Here is a 25747-nt window from a genome sequence, read left to right as displayed (position 1 = left end):
TGCGTGGCCACCGCAACCTCTAGAGACGAGCATGGCATAAAGTGAAGCCAAATTCAAGATACCAAGGACAGGAGCCATTACGGAAAAATAAAGTTACCGTAATTAGAAAGTGACATATTAGCAGTTTTCTCATCAAAAAAAGCATTGCATGGTGAAGTGAGACAACCCATTTGAGGGCCCATTCACCGGAACGTAAGACGTCCATGCCAGTGCTGCAGACCCCAAATTGCTATCCGCAATGCATGGACACCGGCCTGTGTCAATCCCGTATTAGGGCGCGTACAAATTGTCTTGAATGGGTCTGAGATCTGCAATATACGCCAAAAGATAGGACATGTCCTATCTTTTGTGGTGCGGAGGCACGGACCAAAAAGCTTCCAATCTGTGGCTCTGCACTGCACCGTATCTTGCAGATTGCGGACCCATTCAAGTCAAAGGATCTGCATCCATGATACGGGATTCACGCGGCCGGTGTCCGTATATTATGGAACTGCCGTTTGTGGTTCGCAATATGTGCACAGACGGCCTATGATCGTGTGAATGAGCCCTTAAGGAGAGTTCACATCACTGTGTAGCATCCGATATTTAAGACGGAAAAAAAGCCCTGCGTGCATGACTCGTTTTTCCTAGGACGGAACTCAATACCGGAAAAGTTTAACGCAAGTGTGAAAGTACCCTAAAATAAAAGACGCCAAATGTGTGTAACTGATGCAAAGGATCCGTTTTTTTTTCTGTTCTTCTGACGGATCAGACGGCGATGTGAACTCTCCCTGAGTAAGCAAACAAGTGCTGAAAACTCTGCAATGCTATTGTAAACGCTGCCCATAAGTGGGTGTTTCTGGATGGGTTTGGGGTGTTCCCAGGGGACGGGGCTCATATGTCCCAATTCTGCCAAATGAAATGTTGGTAAGGGCTCATGCACACAAACTTATTTTCTTTCTGTGTCCATTCCGTTTTTTTCTGCGGCCCAAAAAAACAGAAATGACCCCGTGTGCATTCCGTTTCCATAGGTCCGCATGGCCATTTGCGGACAAGGACAGGCATTGTTACAATGGATCCGCAAAAAAAAAAAAAAAAACAGGATGTCACATGGACGTCATCAGTATTTTTATCGGATCTGTTCTGTGGACCGCAAAATGCATACATTCATGTGCATGAGCCCTAAGTATGAGATCCGCGTCAAAGACCTCAAGCAGAAAATGCAGCTTTGTATTGAACACCCACTGGTTAAAAAAAGATGCGTAAAAAAAACTGCATCCACACGCGGATAACGCAATGATTTTTTTAAGTGTGTTTTTCAAAATCAGTCATGTGACCTGAACTAACAACATCATAGCAATCTATGACCGCCATCTGAGAAAGGGCTCATGCACACGACCGTTGTTTTTCAGCCCGCAAATTGCAGATATGCAAAACACGGATACCGGCCGTATGCTTTCCACATTTTACGGAACGGCCGGCCCATAATAGAACCTTGTCTGCGATGCCTACAATTATGTACTATGGAGTCTTTTCCGTTTTGCTTTTTTTGCAGCCCTATTGAAGTGAATGGTTCCGCATACAGACCGCAAAAAAAAATAAACGGAACAGACACGGGCAAAAAATGTTTGTGTGCATGAGGACTATGGCCGATTAGGGGTTTACTTGAATCCTGTGGGTCCGATGATATGTCAGATGACCGTGGCGGCCATGATGTCTGTAATGTCAGCCCACACGGGTGAATTTGAAGGACTTTTTGTGGTAATATTCACAATAGTCTATCTAATCTATTCTATCTAATCTTATCTATCACATATATAATCTATCTATCTAGTATCTAGCCATCATCTCCATTGGAATTCGGACCAGCTGTTCAGTGTTGTGCCCCTCTGCTTCCACCAGGTGTCGCCCTTATCGTCCGAGTAACCTATTTGCTTGCATAATCCCATAGAGCGCCGCTAGCTGGGGGAAAGGTCACACAAGATGGCGGCGCTGGCAGTACTGAGGAGCTCGGCTCCCGCCCGGCTTCTATCAGGTGCGTGTGTTCCCGCCCTAACCAACCGCCACTTTCCGAGCGCTCACTGCCCGCTCCAGTGGCGCCAAACTCCCCCCTCCTCCCCCGGTTTCCCGCGCTGTGCGGCCGCTGCAGCTCAGTCAGTCAGTGACATTGAGAACCGCAGACGCCCCCGCCTCAGTAGAGGGCAGTCTGCCCCAGCATTGTGAATGGAAAAGCGCCCCCTAACGATAGGCTCCGGTATCGCCGGAGGACACACTCCCCCTCATGTAGTCGTGTCACTTGTTGGCGGGCCTTTCACAATGTAAAGGGGGTTGGTGACTGAGTTATAAAGTAGCCATAAATGCAATTATTTGGCTGTGGTGACTTATAAGTATCAGAAATTGGTCTATAAAGGAGAACTCTTGTCGGGATGATATTTTTACCTCACAACGTTTATCTTTTGCCATGTTTGACATATAATTTCCCAATACATGGTATATTCCAAATGGCCGCCATGTGGGCAGCTATATGACAGCTCACCCACCCACCTATATTGGAGCGGTATACGGGATGTGGCAGCCATCTTTATGGGAAAGCGCTGCCGCTGATGCTTTCCAGGGCAGATAGGTTCGCCAAACACAGCATTTTGGCAACCCTCGGGTCCCTTACACCATGGATGTCAAACTCATGGCCCTCCAGATGTTTCAAAACTACAACTCCCATCATTCCCCGATAGCTGTAGTATGCCCAGGCATGATGGGAGTTGTAGTTTTGCAACAGCTGGAGGGCCACGAGTTTGACATCCCTGCCTTACACCCTATGACATGGCCTGAATATAAGGGAACACAGAAGATCCCAGTGATTAGACATCAAACATGTCTGACTGGGGTTATTTCCTCGCCATGTGCATGGATTTCCACAAGCCCCATTCACATTACACGGACAGTTGCAGAAATTTCTAATCTACAGGTGAAGGCGGATTTCCGGACTAAAAGGGTTCTTCTAGAGAGATCAAACCCTTTGGCACGGCACAGAGATGTGTGCTGGAAACCTCAGCCGTGTTAGCCCCCCCATATCAAAATTTTTGAACAAAATATGTGTAGTTGGTTAGATCTTTGTTAGATCAGGTTAGATCAATTGTTCTTTGCGTTAGATCTCATACAGAAGTAGAGATATTAACAGTTATTTGCAGGGGGGGCTAACCCGTCATCAGCCCCCCCTTATCAAAAAATTGACCAAACAATTAGCTATTTTGGAAGATATTTGTTAGATCAGGTATGATCAACTAGTTGTTTTGTTAGATCTCACATAATTGCAGACTTATTAAGTGATTAATGAGGGGGGGCTAGCCCCCCCACATGCAATTTTCAGGTAAAATTTGATGCATACTAATAGGCCTTCGTTAGATCCGGTAAGATCAAGTGGTTTCAGCGTTAGATCTCATTTAATTACAGAGATATTTCACATAAAAATACAGATATTAGGTAGTATTAAATAGGGGGGCTAGCCCCCCCACATGCAATTTTCTGGTAAAATTTGATGCATACTAATAGGTCTTCGTTAGATCCGGTAAGATCAAGTGGTTTCAGCGTTAGATCTCATATAATTTCAGAGATATTATGGATATTTGGTATTACGTCAGGGGGGGCTAGCCCCCCCACATGCAATTTTCAGGTAAAATTTGATGCAGACTAATAGGCCTTCGTTAGATCCGGTAAGATCAAGTGGTTTCAACGTTAGATCTCATTTAATTACAGAGATATTTCACATAAAAATACAGATATTAGGTAGTATTAAATAGGGGGGCTAGCCCCCCCCACATGCAATTTTCTGGTAAAATTTGATGCAGACTAATAGGCCTTCATTAGATCCGGTAAGATCAAGTGGTTTCAACGTTAGATCTCATATAATTACAGAGATATCATGGATATTTGGTATTACGTCAGGGGGGGCTAGCCCCTCACATGCAATTTTCAGGTAAAATTTGATGCAGACTAATAGGCCTTCGTTAGATCCGGTAAGATCAAGTAGTTTCAACGTTAGATCTCATTTAATTACAGAGATATTATGAATATTTGGTATTTTACGTCAGGGGGGGCTAGCCCCCCCATATGCGATTTTCAGGTAAAATTTGATGCAGACTAATAGGCCTTTGTTAGATCCGGTAAGATTAAGTGGTTTTAACGTTAGATCTCATATAATTATAGAGATATTTCACATAAAAACACAGATATTAGGTAGTATTAAATAGGGGGGCTAGCCCCCCCCCCCACATGCAATTTTCTGGTAAAATTTGATTCAGACTAATAGATCTGCATTAGATCCGCTAAGATCAAGTGGTTTCAACGTTAGATCTCATATAATTACAGAGATATAATGGATATTTGGTATTACGTTAGGGGGGCTAGCCCCCCATAATGCAATTTTCTGGTAAAATTTGATGCAGGCTAATAGGCCTTCGTTAGATCCGGTAAGATCAAGTGGTTTCAACGTTAGATCTCATTTAATTACAGAGATATTTCACATAAAAAAACAGATATGAGGTAGTATTAAATAGGGGGGCTAGCCCCCCACATGCATTTTTCTGGTAAAATTTGATTCAGGCTTATAGGCCTTTGTTAGATCCGGTAAGATCAAGTAGTTTCAACGTTAGATCTCATATAATTACAGAGATATTATGGATATTTGGTATTACATAAGGGTGGGGGCTAGCCCCCCCCCCCCCCCCCCCCCCCACATGCAATTTTGTGGTAAAATTAGATTCAGACTAATAGATCTGCATTAGATCCGGTAAGATCAAGTGGTTTCAACGTTAGATCTCATATAATTACAGAGATATTATAAATATTTGGTATTACATAAGGGGGGCTGGCCCCCCACATACAATTTTCTGGTAAAATTTCATTCACGCTAATAGGCCTTCGTTAGATCCGGTTAGATCAAGTGGTTTCAACGTTAGATCTTTACAGAGATAATTAATAATTACAGAGATTTTTCAAATGAAAACACAGATATTAGGAAGTATTAAATAGGTGGGCTAGCTCCCCCTTATGTAATTCCTAATATCCATAATATTTCTGTAATCATATGAGATCTAACATTAAAACCACTTGATCTTACCGGATCTAACAAAGGCCTATTAGCCTAAATCAAATTTTACCATTAAATTGCATGTGGGGGGGCTAGCCCCCCTATTTAATACTACCTAATATCTGTGTTTTTATGTGAAATATCTCTGTAATTAAATTAGATCTAACCTTGAAACCACTTGATCTTACCGGATCTAACGAAGGCCTATTAATCTGCATCAAATTTTACCTGAAAATCGCATGTGGGGGGGCTAGCCCCCCCCTGACGTAATACCAAATATCCATAATATCTCTGTAATTAAATGAGATCTAACGTTGAAACCACTTGATCTTACCGGATCTAACGAAGGCCTATTAGTCTGAATCTAATTTTACCAGTAAATTGCATGTGGGGGGGCTAGCCCCCCTATTGAAGACTACCTAATACCTGTGTTTTTATGTGAAATATCTCTGTAATTATTTGAGATCTAACGTTGAAACCACTTGATCTTACCAGATCTAACGAAGGCCTATTAGGCTACTTTCACACTAGCGCTTGATCGGATCCGTTCTGAACGGATCCGATCATATTAATGCAGACGGAGGCTCCGTTCAGTACGGATCCGTCTGCATTAATAACTTAGAAAAATTTCTTAGTGCGCAAGATGCCTGAGCGGATCCGTTCAGACTTTCAATGTAAAGTCAATGGGGGACGGATCCGCTTGAAGATTGAGCCATATGGTGTCATCTTCAAGCGGATCCGTTCCCATTGACTTACATTGTAAGTCTGAACGGATCCGCTCGCCTCCGCACGGCCAGGAGGTCACCCGAACGCGGCAAGCAGCGTTCAGCTGTCCGCCTGTCCGTGCGGAGGCGAGCGGAGCGGAGGCTGAACGCCGCCAGACTGATGCAGTCTGAGCGGATCCGCTCCATTCAGACTGCATCAGGGCTGGACGGAAGCGTTCGGGTCCGCTCGTGAGCCCCTTCAAACCGAGCTCACGAACGGACCTATGAACGCTAGTGTGAAAGTAGCCTTAGTCTGCAACAAATTTTACCTGAAATTTGCATATGGGGGGGCTAGTTCCCCCTTATGTAATACCAAATATTTATATCTCTATAATTATATGAGATCTAACGTTGAAACCACTTGATCTTACCTGATCTAACGAAGGCCTATTAGTCTGCATCAAATTTTACCAGAAAATTGCATGTGGGGGGGCTAGCCCCCCTATTTAATAATACTACCTAATATCTGTGTTTTTATGTGAAATATCTCTGTAATTAAATGAGATCTAACGTTGAAACCACTTGATCTTACCGGATCTAACGAAGGCCTATTAGTCTGCATCAAATTTTACCAGAAAATTGCATGTGGGGGGGCTAGCCCCCCCCTGACGTAAAATACCAAATATCCATAATATCTCTGTAATTAAATGAGATCTAACGTTGAAACCACTTGATCTCACCGGATCTAACGAAGGCCTATTAGTCTGCATCAAATTTTACCCGAAAATTGCATGTGGGGGGGCTAGCCCCCCTATTTAATACTACCTAATATCTGTGTTTTTATGTGAAATATCTCTGTAATTAAATGAGATCTAACGTTGAAACCACTTGATCTTACCGGATCTAACGAAGGCCTATAAGCCTGCATCAAATCTTACCTTAAAATTGCATTATGGGGGGGCTAGCCCCCCCTGACGTAATACCAAATATCCATAATATCTCTGTATTTATATGAGATCTAACGTTGAAACCACTTGATCTTACCTGATCTAATGAAGGCCTATTAGTATGCATCAAATTTTACCTGAAAATTGCATGTGGGGGGGCTAGCCCCCCTATTTAATACTACCTAATATCTGTATTTTTATGTGAAATATCTCTGTAATTAAATGAGATCTAACATTGAAACCACTTGATCTTACCGGATCTAACGAAGGCCTATTAGTCTGCATCAAATTTTACCTGAAAATTGCATGTGGGGGGGCTAGCCCCCCCTGACGTAATACCAAATATCCATAATATCTCTGAAATTATATGAGATCTAACGTTGAAACCACTTGATCTTACCGGATCTAATGAAGGCCTATTAGTATGCATCAAATTTTACCAGAAAATTGCATGTGGGGGGGCTAGCCCCCCTATTTAATACTACCTAATATCTGTATTTTTATGCGAAATATCTCTGTAATTAAATGAGATCTAACGTTGAAACCACTTGATCTTACCGGATCTAACGAAGGCCTATTAGTCTGCATCAAATTTTACCAGAAAATTGCATGTGGGGGGGGCTAGCCCCCCCTGACGTAATACCAAATATCCATAATATCTCTGTAATTATATGAGATCTAACGTTGAAACCACTTGATCTTACCGGATCTAACGAAGGCCTATTAGTATGCATCAAATTTTACCAAAAAATTACATGTGGGGGGGCTAGCCCCCCTATTTAATACTACCTAATATCTGTATTTTTATGTGAAATATCTCTGTAATTATATGAGATCTAACGTTGAAACCACTTGATCTTACCGGATCTAACGAAGGCCTATTAGTATGCATCAAATTTTACCTGAAAATTGCATGTGGGGGGGCTAGCCCCCCTATTTAATACTACCTAATATCTGTATTTTTATGTGAAATATCTCTGTAATTAAATGAGATCTAACGTTGAAACCACTTGATCTTACCGGATCTAACGAAGGCCTATTAGTATGCATCAAATTTTACCTGAAAATTGCATGTGGGGGGCTAGCCCCCCCTCATTAATCACTTAATAAGTCTGCAATTATGTGAGATCTAACAAAACAACTAGTTGATCATACCTGATCTAACAAATATCTTCCAAAATAGCTAATTGTTTGGTCAATTTTTTGATAAGGGGGGGCTGATGACGGGTTAGCCCCCCCTGCAAATAACTGTTAATATCTCTACTTCTGTATGAGATCTAACGCAAAGAACAATTGATCTAACCTGATCTAACAAAGATCTAACCAACTGCACATATTTTGTTCAAAAATTTTGATATGGGGGGGCTAACACGGCTGAGGTGTGCTGGAAATCTTAATTTTTTGTCAGGTTCCTGTTATTTTTGTGATGGTCAGAAACGTACAGTGCGCTGCAAGTCTTTAGTAGTTAGATCATTAAATTATAAACTACTAGACCGATGGGGGCCTTACCGCTGGGACCCCCTCCAATCACGAAAATGAAGGGGCCCGTACCACATAAGTGCGGCCACTCCATTAATTTCTATGGGAGTTCCGGAGATATTGGACTGCTGTACTCGTCTGTCTTCGGAATTCCTATAGAATTGAATGGAGCGCATGTGCAACCTTCTGCTCCGTTCATTTCACAGACGGTACGGGGGGCCCCTACTACTCAAATAGTTATCCCCTATCTTTTGGATAGGGAGTTAACTTAATCTAACTAGAATACCCCTTTAAGGCCTCATGCACACGACAGTTGTGTGTTTTGCGGATCAGCAAAACACAGATGGCGTCCATGTGCGTTCACGTCACGCATTGCCCCGCGCGGAAAATTCGCTCGTGTGAAAGGGGCCTTAGAGTACATGCACACAGCCGTGTAGTTGAAGCAGATTTTTTGTGCAGGTTTCGCTGTGTTTCGGTACCAAATTCACACGTGTTGTGGATTTGCTCCAGATCTAATGCAAAGGGTGAGATCCGCACAAACGGTTGACATACTGAGGATGTGAAAATCTGCTCCGCAGGTCAATTTCCACGCCGTGTAGATGAGATTTTGAATATGACACAAGAATTTTGTAAAATGATATTGTTTATTTTTACAAAATAATAATATAAATGTATCTGATGTAAAAAAAAGATGAGATTTTGAAACTCTGAGGCCTAAGGCCTGTTTCATACTTGCGTTGTTAATTCCGTTTTTGAGATCCGGCAGAGGATCCGTGCCATCTACCGTAATACATCTGGATGCATCAGTTTCAGTCGGATACGGCTGTTTTAAATCTAAATTGAAAAATAAAACGGATCTGGTATGAAAATCATTGTAGGTCAATGGGTGCCGGATCCGTTTTTTTAGCTAGCAAAAAAAACTGGATCTGGCACTATTGACTTACATTAATTTTCATGCTGGATCAGGTTTGTTCCGTAGACCGGACCCAAAACCGCAGCTTGCAGCAAAAAAACGCAACAAACCCGAATGGAATGAATCCTGATCAGTTTTGTCCTTATTGATGATGAATGGGGCCGATGCTGGATCCCAAAACCAGACAGCCACAACGCAAGTGTGAAACAGGCCAAAGTCTATGGGGAGCAGGGGGCCTAGGTCATGTAAGAATGGAAGCAGGTAAGTGGTAATCTGCATATGGATCCTGCGGCAAGGTACATGGGATACAGCGCATATTCACACCCAGCAGATCTCCTGTAGAAATTTTTGCGGGAATCCATGGACACGCTGCAGAAGCAATCCCATTCGTATACGAGTTATAGAAGTGTCTACACGTGTGACCTCCTCTGATTGTCCTCACCAGTGACAGCGGGTGGAGATAAACCGTTGTCGGTTACCAGGGGCGACCAGCAGGATTCTGAAAGCAGCTCTGTGTACGAATGGAGAAGACAGCCTGTGATCATAGAAAATCTAGCCGAAATAAAGCAAAGCATTTATAGCGATAATGTTTGCTGACCATTATGACTTAATTCCACAGGTTCATTCTGCGTCCACAGAGGTGGCCTGGCGTCATGGCAGCACTACCAAAGCCGGAGACCGTTCAGCAACAACAAGATTTTGGTAGAATTGAATGAATCAACGGGTATGGCTTCCAGATACAATCAAGTGATAATTGTATATGGGGGGGGAAGGTTCGAGGGGTTATAAATGCTATTTGTGATTCAAATATGATAGGCTAATGGGTGTGTCCTATAGCAATGGGCAGGGCTTAAAGGGCATCTGTCCGTAGATTTGTACCTATTACACTGGCTGACCTGTTACATGTGCGCTTGGCAGCTGAAGGAATCTGTGTTGGTTCCATGTTCATATGTGCACGCATTGTTGAGAAAAATAATGTTTTAATATATGCAAATGAACCTCTAGGAGCAATTGGGGCGTTGCTGTTACACCTAAAGGCTCAGATTTCTCTACAACGGCTGCGTCTTCTGCACTTTCATTGACAGGACCAGGTGTTATGAATTTTCCCCTGTCTGGTCCTGTCAATCAAAGTGCACAGGGGGCGGCAGTTGCAGAGAGAGCAGAGCCTCTAGGTGTAATGGCAACGCCCCCGTTGCTCCTAGAGGCTCATTTGCATATATTAAAACCTCATTTTTCTCAGCAATGCGGGCACATATGAACATGGGACCAACACAGATGGCTTCAGCTACAGTGCACATGTAACAGGTCAGCCAGTGTCATAGGTACAAAACTGCTGACAGATGCCATTTAACAAACAAATTCCATGTAGTGTGCCGCGTCTTGTGTAAGATGTGCCCAATTTATTTATTAAGAGGCACAGATCTGTTTATTTATTGCATCTTATGCACCAAAAAATGACATCTATGCAGTGTTCTGGCGTAGATTTTAATTATAATTTATGATAAATTATGGTATAGGATGACACAATTTTGAGCGAATTGCCTTTTTGTGCAAAAATCTGCAACTTTTGTTTGCCAGAAAACTGTTCTGGAGTACGGCTGTAGTGAATGTTCCCGAGTGCCTATGGGGAGGCTTCCATGATGGGATGGGTTCACCTCCATCCTTATCACCAGGGGCGTAGCTATAGGGGGTGCAGAGGTAGCAGTCGCTACCGGGCCCAGGAGCCTGAGGGGGCCCAAAGACCCTTGTGCTGCATAAGAAGACACACAAAGCACTGAGGGAAGGGGGGCCCAAGCCTTAACTCTTGCACCAGGGCCCATGAGCCTTTAGCTACGCCCCTGCTTATCACTGAATAATAAGAGCACAGAGCAGCTTGCCACTAGATCCTGATCAGGTTGCTGCTCGGGGTGGTTTGCTTTTTGATCAAAGGCCACAGCCGAAGTGTCATGTTTCTGATCAGGAAGAAATAATGTCGCTTTGTCTTTTTCTCAGGGGTGGCAGTCATGAAAATGAAGAACCCTCCAGTGAATAGCCTCAGCCTGGACTTTCTTACAGAATTCTCTATTAGTCTGGAGAAGCTGGAAATAGACCGTGGCTGCCGGGGACTCATCCTGACTTCTGTGCGTATTACAAGTGCCTACACTACACTACCGTACTGTACCATTATGTGATGCATATATTATATTCCCTTTCATTTGACATCACTGACATACATTAACCCCTTAAGGACCAGGCTCATTTTCACCTTAAGGACCAGGCCATTTTTTGCAAATCTGACCAGTGTCACTTTAAGTGCTCATAACTTTAAAACGCTTCGACTTACCCAGGCCGTTCTGAGATTGTTTTTTCGTCACATATTGTACTTCATGACACTGCTAAAATTGGGTCAAAAAAGTTAATTTTTTTGCATAAAAAAATACATTTTTTACCAAAAATTTTGAAAAATTAGCAAATTTCAAAGTTTCAGTTTCTCTACTTCTGTAATACATAGTAATACCCCCAAAAATTGTGATGACTTTACATTCCCCATATGTCTACTTCATGTTTGTAGCATTTTGGGAATGATATTTCTCGCCCATTTTCCTTGGGGGACACAGACCTTGGGTATAGCTCAGCTCCCTAGGAGGCGTGACACTAAGTAAAACTGTTAAGCCCCTCCTCCATCAGCTATACCCTCAGCCTGGAGATAGAGGCTACCAGTTTTAGCTTAGTGTCCAAGGAGGCAAGACACTCCCTGCTACTGCAGGGCTGTTTTCTCCTTGATATTTTATTTTTCTATTTTTGTTATTTTACTTTTTCCTAGGGATACCAGAGACGCATGGACCTCTCTGCTCTCCCGGGGTTGAGCTGCGCCAGTGCCAATTTATCTGCACTGCTGCCTCCCCCACAGAAGCAATAGGAGGATCTGGGCAGCAATGGCTCCCCTACATCCCGCCAGCTAGGGGGGTCGCCCGCACGCCAAGCCCCTCTACCAGCTTCCTGCCACTGCGGTGCCAGTGGCTGAAGGGGCGACCCTGCTGGAAGGAACTGAGGGTGAAGACGTCGTTCGGTGAGATGGCTATTCCAGCCCATACCCCGTCCCTATTTGCAGCACCTACCCCTCTGGGTAAGGGGGGCACCCGTGGTCGCTTATTCTGAGCGCTCAAGCAGACCCTCCCCAGCTCCCCTCAGGTTATCCTCAGCAGGGGGGCCGCGTTATCCTCAGCAGGGGGGCCGCCTTCCTCCACGCCGTTCCCCCCACGCTGCTTTCTTCAGCCCGGCATTCTCTCTCCCTCTCTCCCTTCCCGCCGCCGCCCGCTCCGTTCCGATCGGGGGGCGGGGCTTATGCCCGACATGGGCAGATCGCGGTGGAGCTTGTTTCTCGGCGAAACAGGGGACTTGGTGGCAGAGGGTCACCCACCTGGGCAAATCGCCGCACTCCAGGGGCCTGCGGGCCCTTTATTTTCTGGCATCTGGCTTCTTCTTAGCCCTGAGAGCATTTTCGGCAGCAGGGGGCGTGGCTTACGCGCGCGTCCTGTTGGGGGCGGAGCAAGCGCTGGAGGGGGCGGAGCTTGTTTTCCCCGCGATTCTGCTGAGATTTCCCGCGCTTCCTCACTCCTGACAGGAAGCTGAGACACGGTGGGGGACTCTAAACTCCTGTGTACATCGCTCGGCTTCTGTGGGCGCTATCTGCTGGCTCACTGTTGTTGCTGCTCTCTGCTGCTGCTGATCTGCTCCATCTCTACTCCTGACGTTCTTCTGAGGCGTACCGCCCTCCAGTTCCTTCCTGGGACCTGAATGTGGTGCTCTCGGCGCTCCAATCCGCCCCCTTCGAGCCTTTACGGGAAGTCTCCCTTCGTCTTCTGTCCTGCAAGGTCATCTTTCTTGTGGCCATCACGTCTCTCCGACGGGTGTCGGAGTTAGCGGCTCTTTCTTGCTCCGACCCTTTCCTGGTCTTCCACCAGGATAAGGTTGTGCTTCGGCCTGTCCCGACCTTCCTGCCAAAGGTGGTTTCCGCCTTTCACATCAATGAGGACATCGTCCTTCCGTCGCTCTGTCCCTCTCCTTCCCACCCCAGAGAACGGGAACTGCACCGTCTGGATGTGGTCAGGGCGTTGAGGATTTACTTGGAGGTCACCGGATCCTTTCGGCGCACGGACTCCCTGTTTTTGGTTCCGGAGGGTTCGCGCAAGGGTTTGGCGGTCTCCAAGGTGGCTATTGCCCGTTTCATTAAACTGGCGGTGTCTGAGGCTTATCGAGCCCAGGGCAGAGCTCCGCCTTTCGGCATCACTGCTCATTCCACCAGAGCAGTCGGTGCTTCCTGGGCGCAGAGGCATCGGGCCTCGGCTGAACAGTTGTGCAAGGCAGCCACTTGGTCCTCTCTGCACACTTTCACAAAGTTCTATAGAGTGCATACGCATGCATCAGCGGATGCTGCTTTGGGCCGCCTGGTTTTGCAGGCAGCGGTTTCCTGATGCTCTGGTGGTGTTCCGCCTTGGGTTTGTGGTCCCTCCCTTCTTGGACTGCTCTTGAACGTCCCAAGGTCTGTGTCCCCCAAGGAAAATGGGCGAGAAAAGGAGATTTTTGTATAACTTACCAGTTAAATCTCTTTCTCGCTCTTCCTTGGGGGACACAGCACCCACCCTTCTGTGTTTGGTTACAGGGTTATGGTTTGGCGCCCCGTTGGGTTGCTGGTTGGTTGTTCCTGTTATTGGTTGTTTTCCTTTCACTACTTGGACACGCAACTGGTAGCCTCTATCTCCAGGCTGAGGGTATAGCTGATGGAGGAGGGGCTTAACAGTTTTACTTAGTGTCACGCCTCCTAGGGAGCTGAGCTATACCCAAGGTCTGTGTCCCCCAAGGAAGAGCGAGAAAGAGATTTAACTGGTAAGTTATACAAAAATCTCCTTTTTATTTTTTGGGGATGTTACAAGGCTTAGAAGTTTAGAAGCAAATTTTGAAATTTTTGAGAAATCTTCAAAATCCCACTTTTTATGGACCAGTTCAGGTTTGAAGTCATATTGTGAGGCTTAGATAATAGAAACCTCCCAAAAATGACCCCATTCTAGAAACTACACCCCTCAAGGTATTCAAAACTGTTTTTTCAAACTTTATTAACCCTTTAGGTCTTCCACAAGAGTTAATGGCAGATGGAGAAACAATTTTGAAATTTCTATTTTTTGGAAAATTTTCCAATATAATCAATTTTTTCCAGGAGTAAAACAAGGGTTAACTGCCAAACAACACTCAAAATGGGTTGCCCTGATTCTGTAGTTTGCAGAAACACCCCATATGTGGTCGTAAACTACTGTTTGGCTGAACGGTAGCACATAGAAGGAGGGGAACACCATATGGGTTTTGGAAGGCAGATTTTGCAGGACTGGTTTTGTTTATACCATGTCCCATTTGAAGCCCCCTGTTGCACCCCTAGAATAGAAATTTCAAAAAAGTGACTCCATCTAAGAAAGTACACCCCTCAAGGTATTCAAAACTGGGTTTACAAACTTTGTTAACCCTTTAGGTGTTCCACAAGAGTTAATGGCAGATGGAGAAACAATTTTGAAATTTCTATTTTTTGGAAAATTTTCCAATATAATCAGTTTTTTCCAGGAGTAAAACAAGGGTTAACTGCCAAACAACACTCAAAATGGGTTGCCCTGATTCTGTAGTTTGCAGAAACACCCCATATGTGGTGGTAAACTACTATTTGGCTAAACGGCAGGACATAGAAGAAGGGGAACGTCATATGGTTTTTGGAAGGCAGATTTTGCTGGACTGGTTTATTTACACCATGTACCCTTTCAAGCCCCCTGATGCCCCCCTAGAGTAGAAACTCCATAAAAGTGACCCCATCTAGGAAACTACGGGATAAGGTGGTTGTTGTTTTGGGACTATTTTTGGGGTAAATTTGATTTTTGGTTGCTCTATATTACTCTTTTTGAGGCAATGTAACAAAAAAATTAAATTCTAAAATTGTTTCTACATTCGCTATTTAGTTTTGTGGAACACCTAAAGGGTTAACATAGTTTGTAAAGTAAATTTTGAATACCTTGAGGGGTGTAGTTTCTTAGATGGGGTCACTTTTTTGGAGTTTCTAGTCTAGGCTACATCAGGGGGGGCTTCTAATGGGACATGGTGTAAAAAAAAAACTGTCCATCAAAATCTGCCTTTCAGAAACCGTATGGAGTTCCCTTCGTTCTATGCCCTGCCGTGCGGCTATATAGCCATTTACGACCACATATGGGGTGTTTCTGCAAACTACAGAATTGGGGCAATAAATGTTTAGTTTTGTTTGGCTGTTAACCCTTGCTTTATTACCGGCAAAATGGATTTAAATTTAAATTTTGCCCAAAAATAGGTGTTTTGGCACCGTTTTTATTTTATATTTTTAACACCGTTCATCCGAGGCGTTTGGTAAAAAGTTATTTTTATAGCGACGACTTTTACGCACGCGACGATGCCCAATATGTATGGCTCTCAGACTTTGGAGACACTAAGCAGGCATCCTAAAACTGTGGCCCTCCAGATGTTGTAAAACTACAATTCCCACCATGCCCTGATGATGGCTGTAGGTTGTCTGGGCATGCTGGGAGTTATGGTTTTACAACATCTGGAGGGCCGCAGTTTGAGGATGCCTGCACTAAAACTAATATTTTTTGGGGAAAGAAAAATTGTTTTCGTGTCTCCAAAGTCTGAGAGCCATAGTGTTTTATGTTCTCTAGTGGACTGTTGGGGATTATACAAATTTAGTACTCCATGGAAGTGTGATACTCCCTGAAGCAATCGATAATGCAGAGGCCCGGATGATCGGGGCACGTGTCACATTGAGTGGTGGTGTCCTTCCGTATCCCCCTCTTGTGACACACTCTGCACTTTTTTTGGGTTCGTCCCTTCTTTCCAGTATGGGGGACCACACCTTGAAAGTGTTGGCCAGGGACGATCCGGGCGCCTCCAGTTCCCGAGGTACTCCGGCCTGCTCTTTCCCGGTCCGAAAAGATCAGGTCCTTGAGGACTGCCTCATAGAATTGGAGAAATGTCCCTGTGCTGCCAGCGCTTCGGGATAGTACAAAAGAGTTGTACATGGCAACCTGCACCAAGTAGACCGCAACTTTTTTGTACCATGCCCGGGTTTTGCGCATGGCGTTATATGGCGTGAGGACTTGATCAGAGAGATCAACTCCTCCCATATACCGATTGTAGTCGACGCTACAATCGGGCTTGAGGACCGTTGCCGCGGTACCTCGCACAGGGACTGGGGTGGTGCTGTTACCGTGGATTGTGGACAGCATAAGGACATCCCTCTTGTCCTTATACCTGACCAGCAACAGGTTTCCACTGGTAAGTGCACGGGTCTCACCCCTGGGGATAGGTACCTGGAGGGGGTAGGCAGGGAGGCCGCGTTGATTTTTCCGCACGGTCCCACAAGCGAACGTGGATCTGGCGGCAAGGGACCTGAACAAGGGAATGCTGGTATAAAAGTTATCCACGTACAAGTGGTAACCACTATCCAGCAGTGGGTACATAAGGTCCCACACGAGTTTCCCGCTAACACCCAGAGTGGGGGGACATTCTGGGGGTTGAATACGGGAATCTCGCCCCTCGTACACACGAAATTTGTAAGTGTACCCTGAGGTACTCTCACAAATTTTGTATAGCTTCACGCCATACCTCGCCCGCTTTGTGGGAATGTATTGGCGGAAACTGAGTCTCCCCTTGAACGCAACGAGAGACTCATCAACCGCGACCTCCCTTCCAGGTACGTAGGCCTGCTGAAATGTGGCCCCAAAGTGATCGATGACCGGCCGTATCTTATACAGCCGGTCATAGGCAGGATCACCTCGGGGTGGACATGCTGCATTATCGGAATAATGCAGACATTTCCGGATGGCCTCAAACCGGTGACGTGTCATGACCATACTGTACAGTGGTGTCTGGTACAGGACGTCCCCACTCCAGTATTGCCTGACACTGGGTTTCTGGACTAGACCCATATGCAGCACGAGGCCCCAAAATGTCCTCATCTCGGCTGCACTGACCGGCGTCCAGCCACCGGGTCTAGCCAAAACTGAGCCTGGGTTTTGAGCGACGAACTGTTGGGCGTACAGATTCGTCTGCTCCACCATCAAATTCACCAGTGGGTTACTGAAAAAAAAAAACTAAAAAAGTCTATTTCAGTAAACCCCACTGTGGGAATCTGGATTCCAGGATTGCCAGCGAAATCCGGAATCTCAGGCTCAAAGTCCACTGGGGGACACCAGCTAAGTTCATCGGCAGGGGGCTCCGGTGAACTTATTTGGTGGGCCGGGAAAGCAGTACGAACCCCAGGGCGGCTCGTACTAGGGTGGGCCACAGGATCCCTAGCATGTGTGGCCCCTGGCTCCGCCTGGCGGCGTCTCCGCTGCCTTGGTGGCTCATCGTCATCCGATGATGATGAGGAGGATGCGGATGACAAAAGGAACGTGGGGTCATCCTCATCCTCACTGGGGCTCTCAGAGTCGGAGGCAATCTGGGCGTATGCCTCCTCGGCCGAGAACACCCGGCGGGCCATGGGTGTGTGTGTGTGCGTGTGTATGTGCGTGCGTGTAAACCTTTATTCTATGTGCGTGTGTGTGGGGGCACGGGTGTTCACGTACTAAAAAGTCCAGGCAAAAAAAATGGGCAAGTGTTAGGAAAAAAAAAAAAAAAAAAGTTCAAACTTGCTGATCAGCGGTTCAACGCTGATCAGGGGTGGTGGGGCGGGCGATGCGCTAACAGTGGACGGACGCTAAAAAGTGCCGGCCAGTCAGCGCACGCAGAAAAAAAGTGGTGGTGGGGGAAGGGGCTGGTGGTGGGGGGAGGGGGTTGGTGGGTGGGGGGGGGGGGCTGGTGGTGGGGGGGATGCGGGGGGGGGCAAGTGGCAGGGGGGGTCTGGGGTCTGAAAGTTGAAACAAAAAAGTTTGTAATAAATGTGCTTTTTTTTCTTCTAACTTTTCCCTTCTATCCCTGCCTAAAGGTGCCTCTTCCTCACTGACCCTAACCTACCTGGGTGGCGATGGGTGCAGGAGGGTGATGGATGCCGATTTAGGGGGACACAGGAGCTGGTGCTGGACGATGCTGCACGGTCAGGGTGCTGGACAGGAAGAGGAGGGGAGAGAGGAGCGCAGGAAGTTTGAATCTCGCGCCTCTCTCCCCTGCACCAATCAGCACCCTGGACAGCGGCGTTCAGCACCAGGGCCAGCACCGCCTCCTCAAATCCTCGGACTGCGATTGGTGGTGTAAAATTACGCCACCGATCGCAGTCTTTTTCCGGTTCATCGGGTCACAGGACACCCGAATGGACCGGAAACGCAGAAAACCGCAGGTCTGAATTGACCTGCGGTTTTCTGCGATCGCCGATACGGGGGGGTCCAATGACCCCCCCTGCGTTGTTACGGGATGCCGGCTGAATGATTTCAGCCGAAATCCCGTTTCGATTAACCCCCGCGGCGCCGGAATTCAGATTTTAAGTCAGGACGTACCGGTACGTCCTCGGTCCTTAAGGACTCGGGAAATAGGGCGTACCGGTACGTCCTCGGTCCTTAAGGGGTTAAAGTAGGATTTTTCTTACTTCAGTGTGTGAAGGAGAGAATGTTTTTTCTTGCTGTCCTTTACATTCATTAGGCTACATTCACATTTGCTTTGGCGCCTGTTTTGTCATTTCGGGCAGATCTGACTGCAAGAATTTCAGCCATTAAAGTGGTTGCCTGGGATCAGAGCTGAACCCGGACCTACCCACATTTTTACCCCTCTGACTCCTGTGATATGAGCATCGGAGGCTTCCGCCCAGCAGTGTATGCGGTGATGTCATCGGCTCTGATGGGCGGTCTTTAGTGCTGCCCAAGCCTGTAAAACAGCGCTAAAGCCGGCCCATTAATGCTGGTGATGTCATCGGGCTTATTGCTGGGCGGAAGCCTCTGCCTAGCAGTCCCTATGGAGAGCCCGGTACGTCACCGGATCTCCATAAAAAGCCTTTTCCCTGCGTGATTCAGCGCTAGGCAAAGGAGAGCATCGCAGCATGAAATACTCAGATGCTGTCATTAGGGGTATGTGGGTATGTCCGTGTTCAGAGCTGACCCCTTTAAGACTACTGAGAACACAGATACATTACTGGAAGTTCACATGTGGCAGATTTGATGCAGAAATTTCTGTTTGTCCCATTTATCTGAATGGTGCTTACAGAAAACCAGGTGTTTGCTGCAAAAAATACCCATTCGGATGTACTGTATGTGCAACACATCTACCGCATGTGAACATGCCCTTATAAATCAGTGTGGTCCATCAGACGAAAATGGGATCCATATGATAAAAACAACACAGTGTTGAGACTTGCAATATGAATAGAAGCCACAACGCAAATGTGAATAGTGCTTTACACACAGTAGGAATCCTTGGCCAGGTGAGCACAAGACACTGAATTAATGTGCATGTAAGCTAGTTAGTTTTTTTGGAGCATATATTAAAGGGCATCTGTCAGCAGATCTGTCCCTATGACACTGGCTGACCTGTTACATGTGCACTTGGCAGCTGAAGGCATCTATGTTGGTCCCATATTCATATGTTCCCCCCTCATTGCTGAGAAAAGTGTTTTAATATATGCAAATTAGCCTCTAGGAGCAACGGGGGTGTTGCCATTACACCTAGATGCTCTGCTCTCTCTGCAACTGCCGCACCTTCTGCACTTTGAATGACAGGGTCAGGCGTGATGATGTTTTCACTGCCTGGTCCTGTAAATCAAAGTGTAGAGCAGGGAGGGCAGAGCCCCTCGGTGTAATGGCAACACCCCCTGTTACTCCTTGTAACATTCTGGTTGCTACAGCGAATACCCGGTGGACTTTGCTGGTCAAATTCTGGCACAGACAGCTCTGAAATTCGCTGGCTGGCGGTTCAAAGCTGTGACCACGGCAAGAAGCGACATGTCCTACGTGTCTTGGCGCGTTGTTTGGTCAGATGCTGCTTAAAGCCATGGTGGGTGTCTGCTTGCAATTTAGCTCCATTCAATGGAGCTAAGCGTCAAACTGGTCAGCGGCATTCAAAGTGAACAACTGTGGAAGAAATTGCAGTGGATTTTGACAGCATACCCTACCCGAGCTGTACTGACCACCATGATTTCCATGAAGGCAATTCCTCATGTAGCATCAACTCCTATTTTATGATATGAAAGACATCTCAACAGCTACCTTCAGCACAGCGATGATCCTTAACTGTTTTCTTGTTCAGGAGCTGTCCATTATGTTTTTCCTATTTCTATAAAGCTTTTACTTAATAAGTTTTTATGTATAGATTTTTTTTTTCACCATTTACTTTCAGGCATTTCCCAAAATCTTCTCTGCTGGGCTGGACATCACAGAGATGTGTGGAAAAAGTGCTGAGCACTATGCTGCGTTCTGGAGAGCTGTGCAGGAAATGTGGTTGAAGTTATATGGGTCCAATATGGTGACCATCGCAGCTGTCAATGTAAGAGTAATTTGTCTCCTATTGTCATGTGCGAGATATATATATATATATATATATAGTGTTAAATTAATGTGCATTGTTGGGTGAGTGTAATGATCGCCATGTTTCTCTCCAATTAGACCTCATGTACACGCCTCATGCTGTCCCTGTGCTGCAGACCACTAATTGCGGTCTGCAATGCATAGGCACTGACAAGGTGCCTGCAGTCTGTGGACCCATTCGCATGCACTACTTTTTTGCTGTGCGAAGGCACTGATAGAAAACCCATTGAAGCATTACGAGTGCCGATCCATGCCTCGGTTTCACACCGTATCTCACGAATTGCGGACCCATTTAAGTGACGAATATACGGGCACACGGTCGTGTGCTTGAGGCGTTAATTGCACATCTGATGCGTACTTGTGTATGGCATACAAATCTCCCCAGCAAGCACCAAATATCGCAGCAAAACCTTAGTAGCAATAATGATTCCATATTTAGAAGAACTAATCACAATCTTATATTTCACAGGGTTCAAGTCCTGCTGGCGGGTGCCTCATGGCCATGTGTTGTGATTACCGAATTATGGCTGACGATCCTAAATTCGCCATTGGCTTGAACGAGACCCAACTGGGCATAGTTGCTCCATTCTGGTAATGTGTAAATTTGCGGGAATACATTAATAGTATGTTTGTTTCTTTTGAGCTGAGAAGGCGTGTCTGGAATCTGATCTTGTCTATTGTTCATATAATTACAAGTTTGCTTTGTGTGAATGTATTTAGTTTTGAGACAAACTTTAAAGGGGGCTTTTCCATGTCACGTGCTGGGGGTCCCAGGCGGACCCCAGAGACACCATGTGGGCAGGATACAAGCAAAACAAGCCAAGGACCACATAATTTATTACAAAGGAACCAAGACTCGTGACAATGACTATAACATAAGACCTCAATGTATTGAAACAAATCAGTGGGTGTGGACCCACTGCGCCACTGACTAGCAATACTCTGGAGCGGCGTAACTAAGCAGCTACCTGGTCTTCACTAGAGCCTCAGATGGTGAAGATAGGCTTGGGCCGAAGGTAGTTGCCAGGGGCTACTCCAGAGTGTAAACCGAGTCAGTAGGATGAGGCGACACGGAGATACCAGACAAGGTACCGACAGTACATTGAGTCCACAGACAGACAGGCCGAACGGAACAGAGACAGAAGCAGATACCTGCGCCCCAAGCACAATAGAAGCAAGGCGACCCCAGGAAGAGCTGCACAGAACAGGCAGAGCAGAGACAGAAGCAGTTACCTGCGCCGCAAGCAATAGAAGCAAAGTGGCCCCAGGCAGAGCTGAACAGAATAAGGGCATATGGGCATTTCCCCTCTGGGGAACACAGGAACACTCTTACGAAGGTGGACATGGACAGCCATGAACGGAACACCAGAAGCAGTTGACTGCCAGACAAACAAAAACAGGAACATAGATCAGACGCAGATAAGCTCTGCTAGGCTATACAGATACAAGGCAAGGTACAGGGCCCGAAGACAGACAATACAGAACCAGGCGGAACATACCGAGGTGTAGATGGTAGGACCCCTTGGGTAAGCAGCAAAGGGCAAAACCTGGCAAGACAAACGTAGACAGACAGAGCCGAAGGGTGAAACGCCCCTAAGACAGAACAGACTGACCCCCAACACTCCACGCTCAAAGGCAGAAATAGCAGCCTAACAAGCGCACCTGAAAGGACACACCCAGGAATCGAGCAGGGGAGGTTAATCCCATCAGAACCAAACAAGGAGGTACAAAATCAGGTCAGGGGTAACCAGAAACCACAGCATACCTAGCTGCGATACAGGACGTTGCCACTAGCAAGCAGCATGCACAGAACACCGCAGCCAGTACGCAAGAGCGCAACAAACCTGACGTACCCACAGGGAGACGATACAGCCAAAGGGGGTACACACACGGGCAGGTTCACACCAGATACCGTGACCAGCACGCAACCAAAAGCAACCAGCCTACACAGAATCACCCGCAGCCAGTACGCACAAGGCGTGCAGCCAGCCTGCACGGCAAACCACGTCACGGTGAACCGCACCGTGACATTCCATAACTTTACATGGCCTGATCTGGGGAGAGGCTGTCATTTTTGTAACAGTGGACCTCTAGGACACTCAATCAGGAGTACCTCTGCAGTATCTTACACAGCTATATACTAGAGCAGGGATGGCCAACCTGTGGTTCTCCAGCTGTTGTAAAACTACAATTCCCACCATGCCGCCCTGTAGGCTGATAGCTGTAGGCAGTTTTGCATGCTGGGAGTTGTAGTTTTGCAACAGCTGGAGAGCCACAGGTTGGCCATCCCTGTCCTAGAGCGTAGGACTGTCTGGTACTGCAGCTAATCCCATTCTACTGAACGGAGCTGAACTGCGGTACCGGACATGTGCTACTACACCAGTGAAGGAGCTGACGCTTATTAGTGGGTGGGGGTTGAATAGGCTATCAATGTAATATCATAGAAAATACCTTTAATAAATTGTGTTTGTGTGATTTGTAGTGCGTTTTTATGTGGGTATACACAACTTCTATATTTCTTCCTTTCAGGTTCAAGGACACCATGATTAACATTGTAGGTAATCGTGTGACTGAACAGTCCCTCCAGCTTGGGCAAATGTATTCTGCCCCAGAAGCACATAAAATCGGTCTTGTAGATATGCTAGTTCCAGAGGATAAGGTACAGAGCACAGCAGCTGCCGCCATGACCCAGTGGTTTTCCATTCCAGGTAAAGACTAATGATATATAATTCCTGGTGCACCTTGTATTTTATGATGTATTAGTACTGCAACATAAAAGAAGTCTATATGATATTGTAGTGGCTGCACACAAAATTTACACATGCAACAAAAAAAGTTTGGCACAATTTTGTATCCTGTTTTAGAGGAATCCACCACACCTAGCTTGCCACGGGGGCGACTTAGTTAGAAAGGGCATAACGACCAACTTTTAACACAAAATTCTGTTGAAAAGTAGGCCAACCAATGGGTGGTATAAAGCTGACAAAAAGTGTCTGGCCATGCACTAAGTTTATCATCCAGCCAGCCTGATTTTATGTTGTCTACAGGATTAAATATTCTGTGTGGGCCTTTATGCTATTGGGATATACACTCAAAGGCTTTCTAATCCTTAAAAACATTTGCAAATGGGTCAAAATGTATAAAACAAAACATTTATAGTGCACTTACCCTTATATCACCCACATTTTGTTTAGAGCACAGAAAACTATTTTAAATTGGTTGTCCCATTTTCTAATGTCATGTTGTTGTCTATTGCCAGGATATGCCAGGACACAAGGATTGGTTTTGGTCTGACCTCTGGGTCTCCCACCAATACCAAGAATTAAAGGAGTATTTAGTTATCCTCTTTCGACAGGTTAGAGCAGGGGTCAGCAACCTCCGGCACTCCAGCTGTTGTGAAACTACAACTCCCAGCATGCTCTATTCACTTCTGTGGGAGTTCTGAGAACAGCCAAGCAAGTGTGCATGCTGGGAGTCGTAGTTTCACCACACTTGGAGTGCCGAAGGTTGCTGATCCCTGGCATAGTGGATAACTATTAGATCGGTGGAGTTCCTAACAACAGGACCCCCACCAATCATGAGAACGTGGGCGCCGTACCGCCTGCAGCCCCCTGAAATGAACGGAGCAGCCAGCCGAGCATGCATTTGGCCGCTCCATTCATTTCTACGGGAGTTTCGAAGATAGCCAAGGACTGTACTCGGCTATTTCCAGAACTGCCATAGAACTGAATGGAGCGGCTGCGCACATGCCCGACCGGCCACTGCAGGGGTTACTGGGCCCCCTTTCTCGTAATTGCTGTGGGAATCCGAGCTATAGGACCCCCACCGATCTAATTGTTATCCCCTAACCTGTGTATAGGGGATAACTTAATGTAACCAGAATACCCCTTTAAAGGGGTTCTCCAGGTTCAGAGCTGAACCCGGACATAACCCGATCTGCATTTATTAACCACAAATAAGTGGAGCATTGGAGCCTACTATGCTCCCCCTCGCCCTGCTCTGAATCTCGCAGGGCAAGGGCTGTTTGTTATCGGCTAAAAACAGGCTAGGACAGCGCTAAAGCCCACCCATTAGTGCCGGTGATGTCACCGGGAAGCCTGCGCCTACCTTACCCATTGAGAACCCAGTAGGTCACTAGATCTCAAGATTCAGTATGAATCCGCGCAGGGCAAGGGAGAGCATCGGAGCGTAAAAAGGTCCAATGCTCCACTCATTCATGGTGAATGAGAGCAGAACGGGTTGTATCTGGGTTTAGCTCTGAACCAGGACAACCCCTTTAAGTCACAGTTTTCCTAGGCATTTTATTTTTCTTCTTAGCAGTGCTCCTGGCCAGCCAGTATGCTATTCATTTCTTGTTTGACAAGCGCTTGCATACAACTCATTCTTCATGCAGGAGTCAGTGTGACATATCTTTGTTGTTTTTTCTCTCCTCCCGCACAGATCATGCCCGTCAGCTCACCAAATCCATGATGCGTAAACCCACAATCGACAGACTAGTTAAACAGCAGGAAGCTGATATTAACAATTTTGTCAATTTTATCACGAGAGACTCCATCCAGAAGTCTTTGCAGGTCTACATGGACAGACTGAAACAGAAAAAGTAGCAAGCAAGGTTGATCCTTGAATTTGTAAGCCATAGATAAAATAAAAAAAAAAGCTATAGCAATTAAAAGGTGGAGGTTTCCGTTCACTTGTCTAATTGGTTAAAGTCTGTGAAGGTATAGAGTGGTATAATTCTGTTAACAGAGTTCGCTTGTGCCAGCTGTGTACGGACTGTAACCCCCGATGGTCAGGGCACAGTGTTCTAGGACATCAAAAAATGATGGGAGAATGTGTATAAATGTTAGGGAGTAGCAAAATGGGTTTTAAATCTCCTTGTGTCCTTACCCCCAGCCCAGTTTGTGCACATACATTCTGTGTAGGAGGTTTTGTACCGCATGCTTTACCAGCCACCGTTCTAAGAAAACTGACATTATAATTCTGCAGAAATGTGCTTATTTGTAGTGCCTGTACAGGGTGTGACTTTTGTACTAATGAAAAGAATAAAACAAAATGGTGAAGTAAAGTTCAGAAACTTTTCATCTATTTACTAAAGAATTTCAATCACTGCAAAACGGCCTCAGCTGTAATAAACCATTGTAAATTTC

At 46.0% G+C, this 25747-nt stretch overlaps 1 protein-coding gene across 1 annotated transcript; it reads left to right on the top strand.

The window, feature by feature from the left end:
- The first annotated feature begins 1933 nt into the window (after positions 1 to 1933).
- ECI1 (enoyl-CoA delta isomerase 1) lies at positions 1934 to 25747 on the top strand. The gene is made up of 7 exons (XM_044304825.1): positions 1934 to 2014; positions 9728 to 9832; positions 11101 to 11228; positions 20413 to 20559; positions 21070 to 21191; positions 23130 to 23308; positions 25041 to 25747. Exons 1-7 carry the CDS (start codon positions 1963 to 1965, stop codon positions 25202 to 25204), a joined length of 897 nt encoding a protein of 298 aa, XP_044160760.1. The 5' UTR covers positions 1934 to 1962; the 3' UTR covers positions 25205 to 25747.

Source organism: Bufo gargarizans, chromosome 8 (assembly GCF_014858855.1).
Source record: "Bufo gargarizans isolate SCDJY-AF-19 chromosome 8, ASM1485885v1, whole genome shotgun sequence".
Classification (NCBI taxonomy): domain Eukaryota; kingdom Metazoa; phylum Chordata; class Amphibia; order Anura; family Bufonidae; genus Bufo; species Bufo gargarizans.
Note: the sequence above shows the minus strand (reverse complement) of the source record. Positions and strands in the feature narration are given on the sequence as shown.

Excerpts from the sequence above, each read along its gene's own strand:
- ECI1 (XM_044304825.1), top strand. The coding sequence starts at position 1,963 with ATGGCGGCGCTGGCAGTACTGAGGAGCTCGGCTCCCGCCCGGCTTCTA. Across the intron at positions 20,560-21,069 it reads TGACCATCGCAGCTGTCAAT|GGTTCAAGTCCTGCTGGCGG; the intron begins GTAAGAGTAATT and ends TATATTTCACAG. Across the intron at positions 21,192-23,129 it reads GGCATAGTTGCTCCATTCTG|GTTCAAGGACACCATGATTA; the intron begins GTAATGTGTAAA and ends TCTTCCTTTCAG.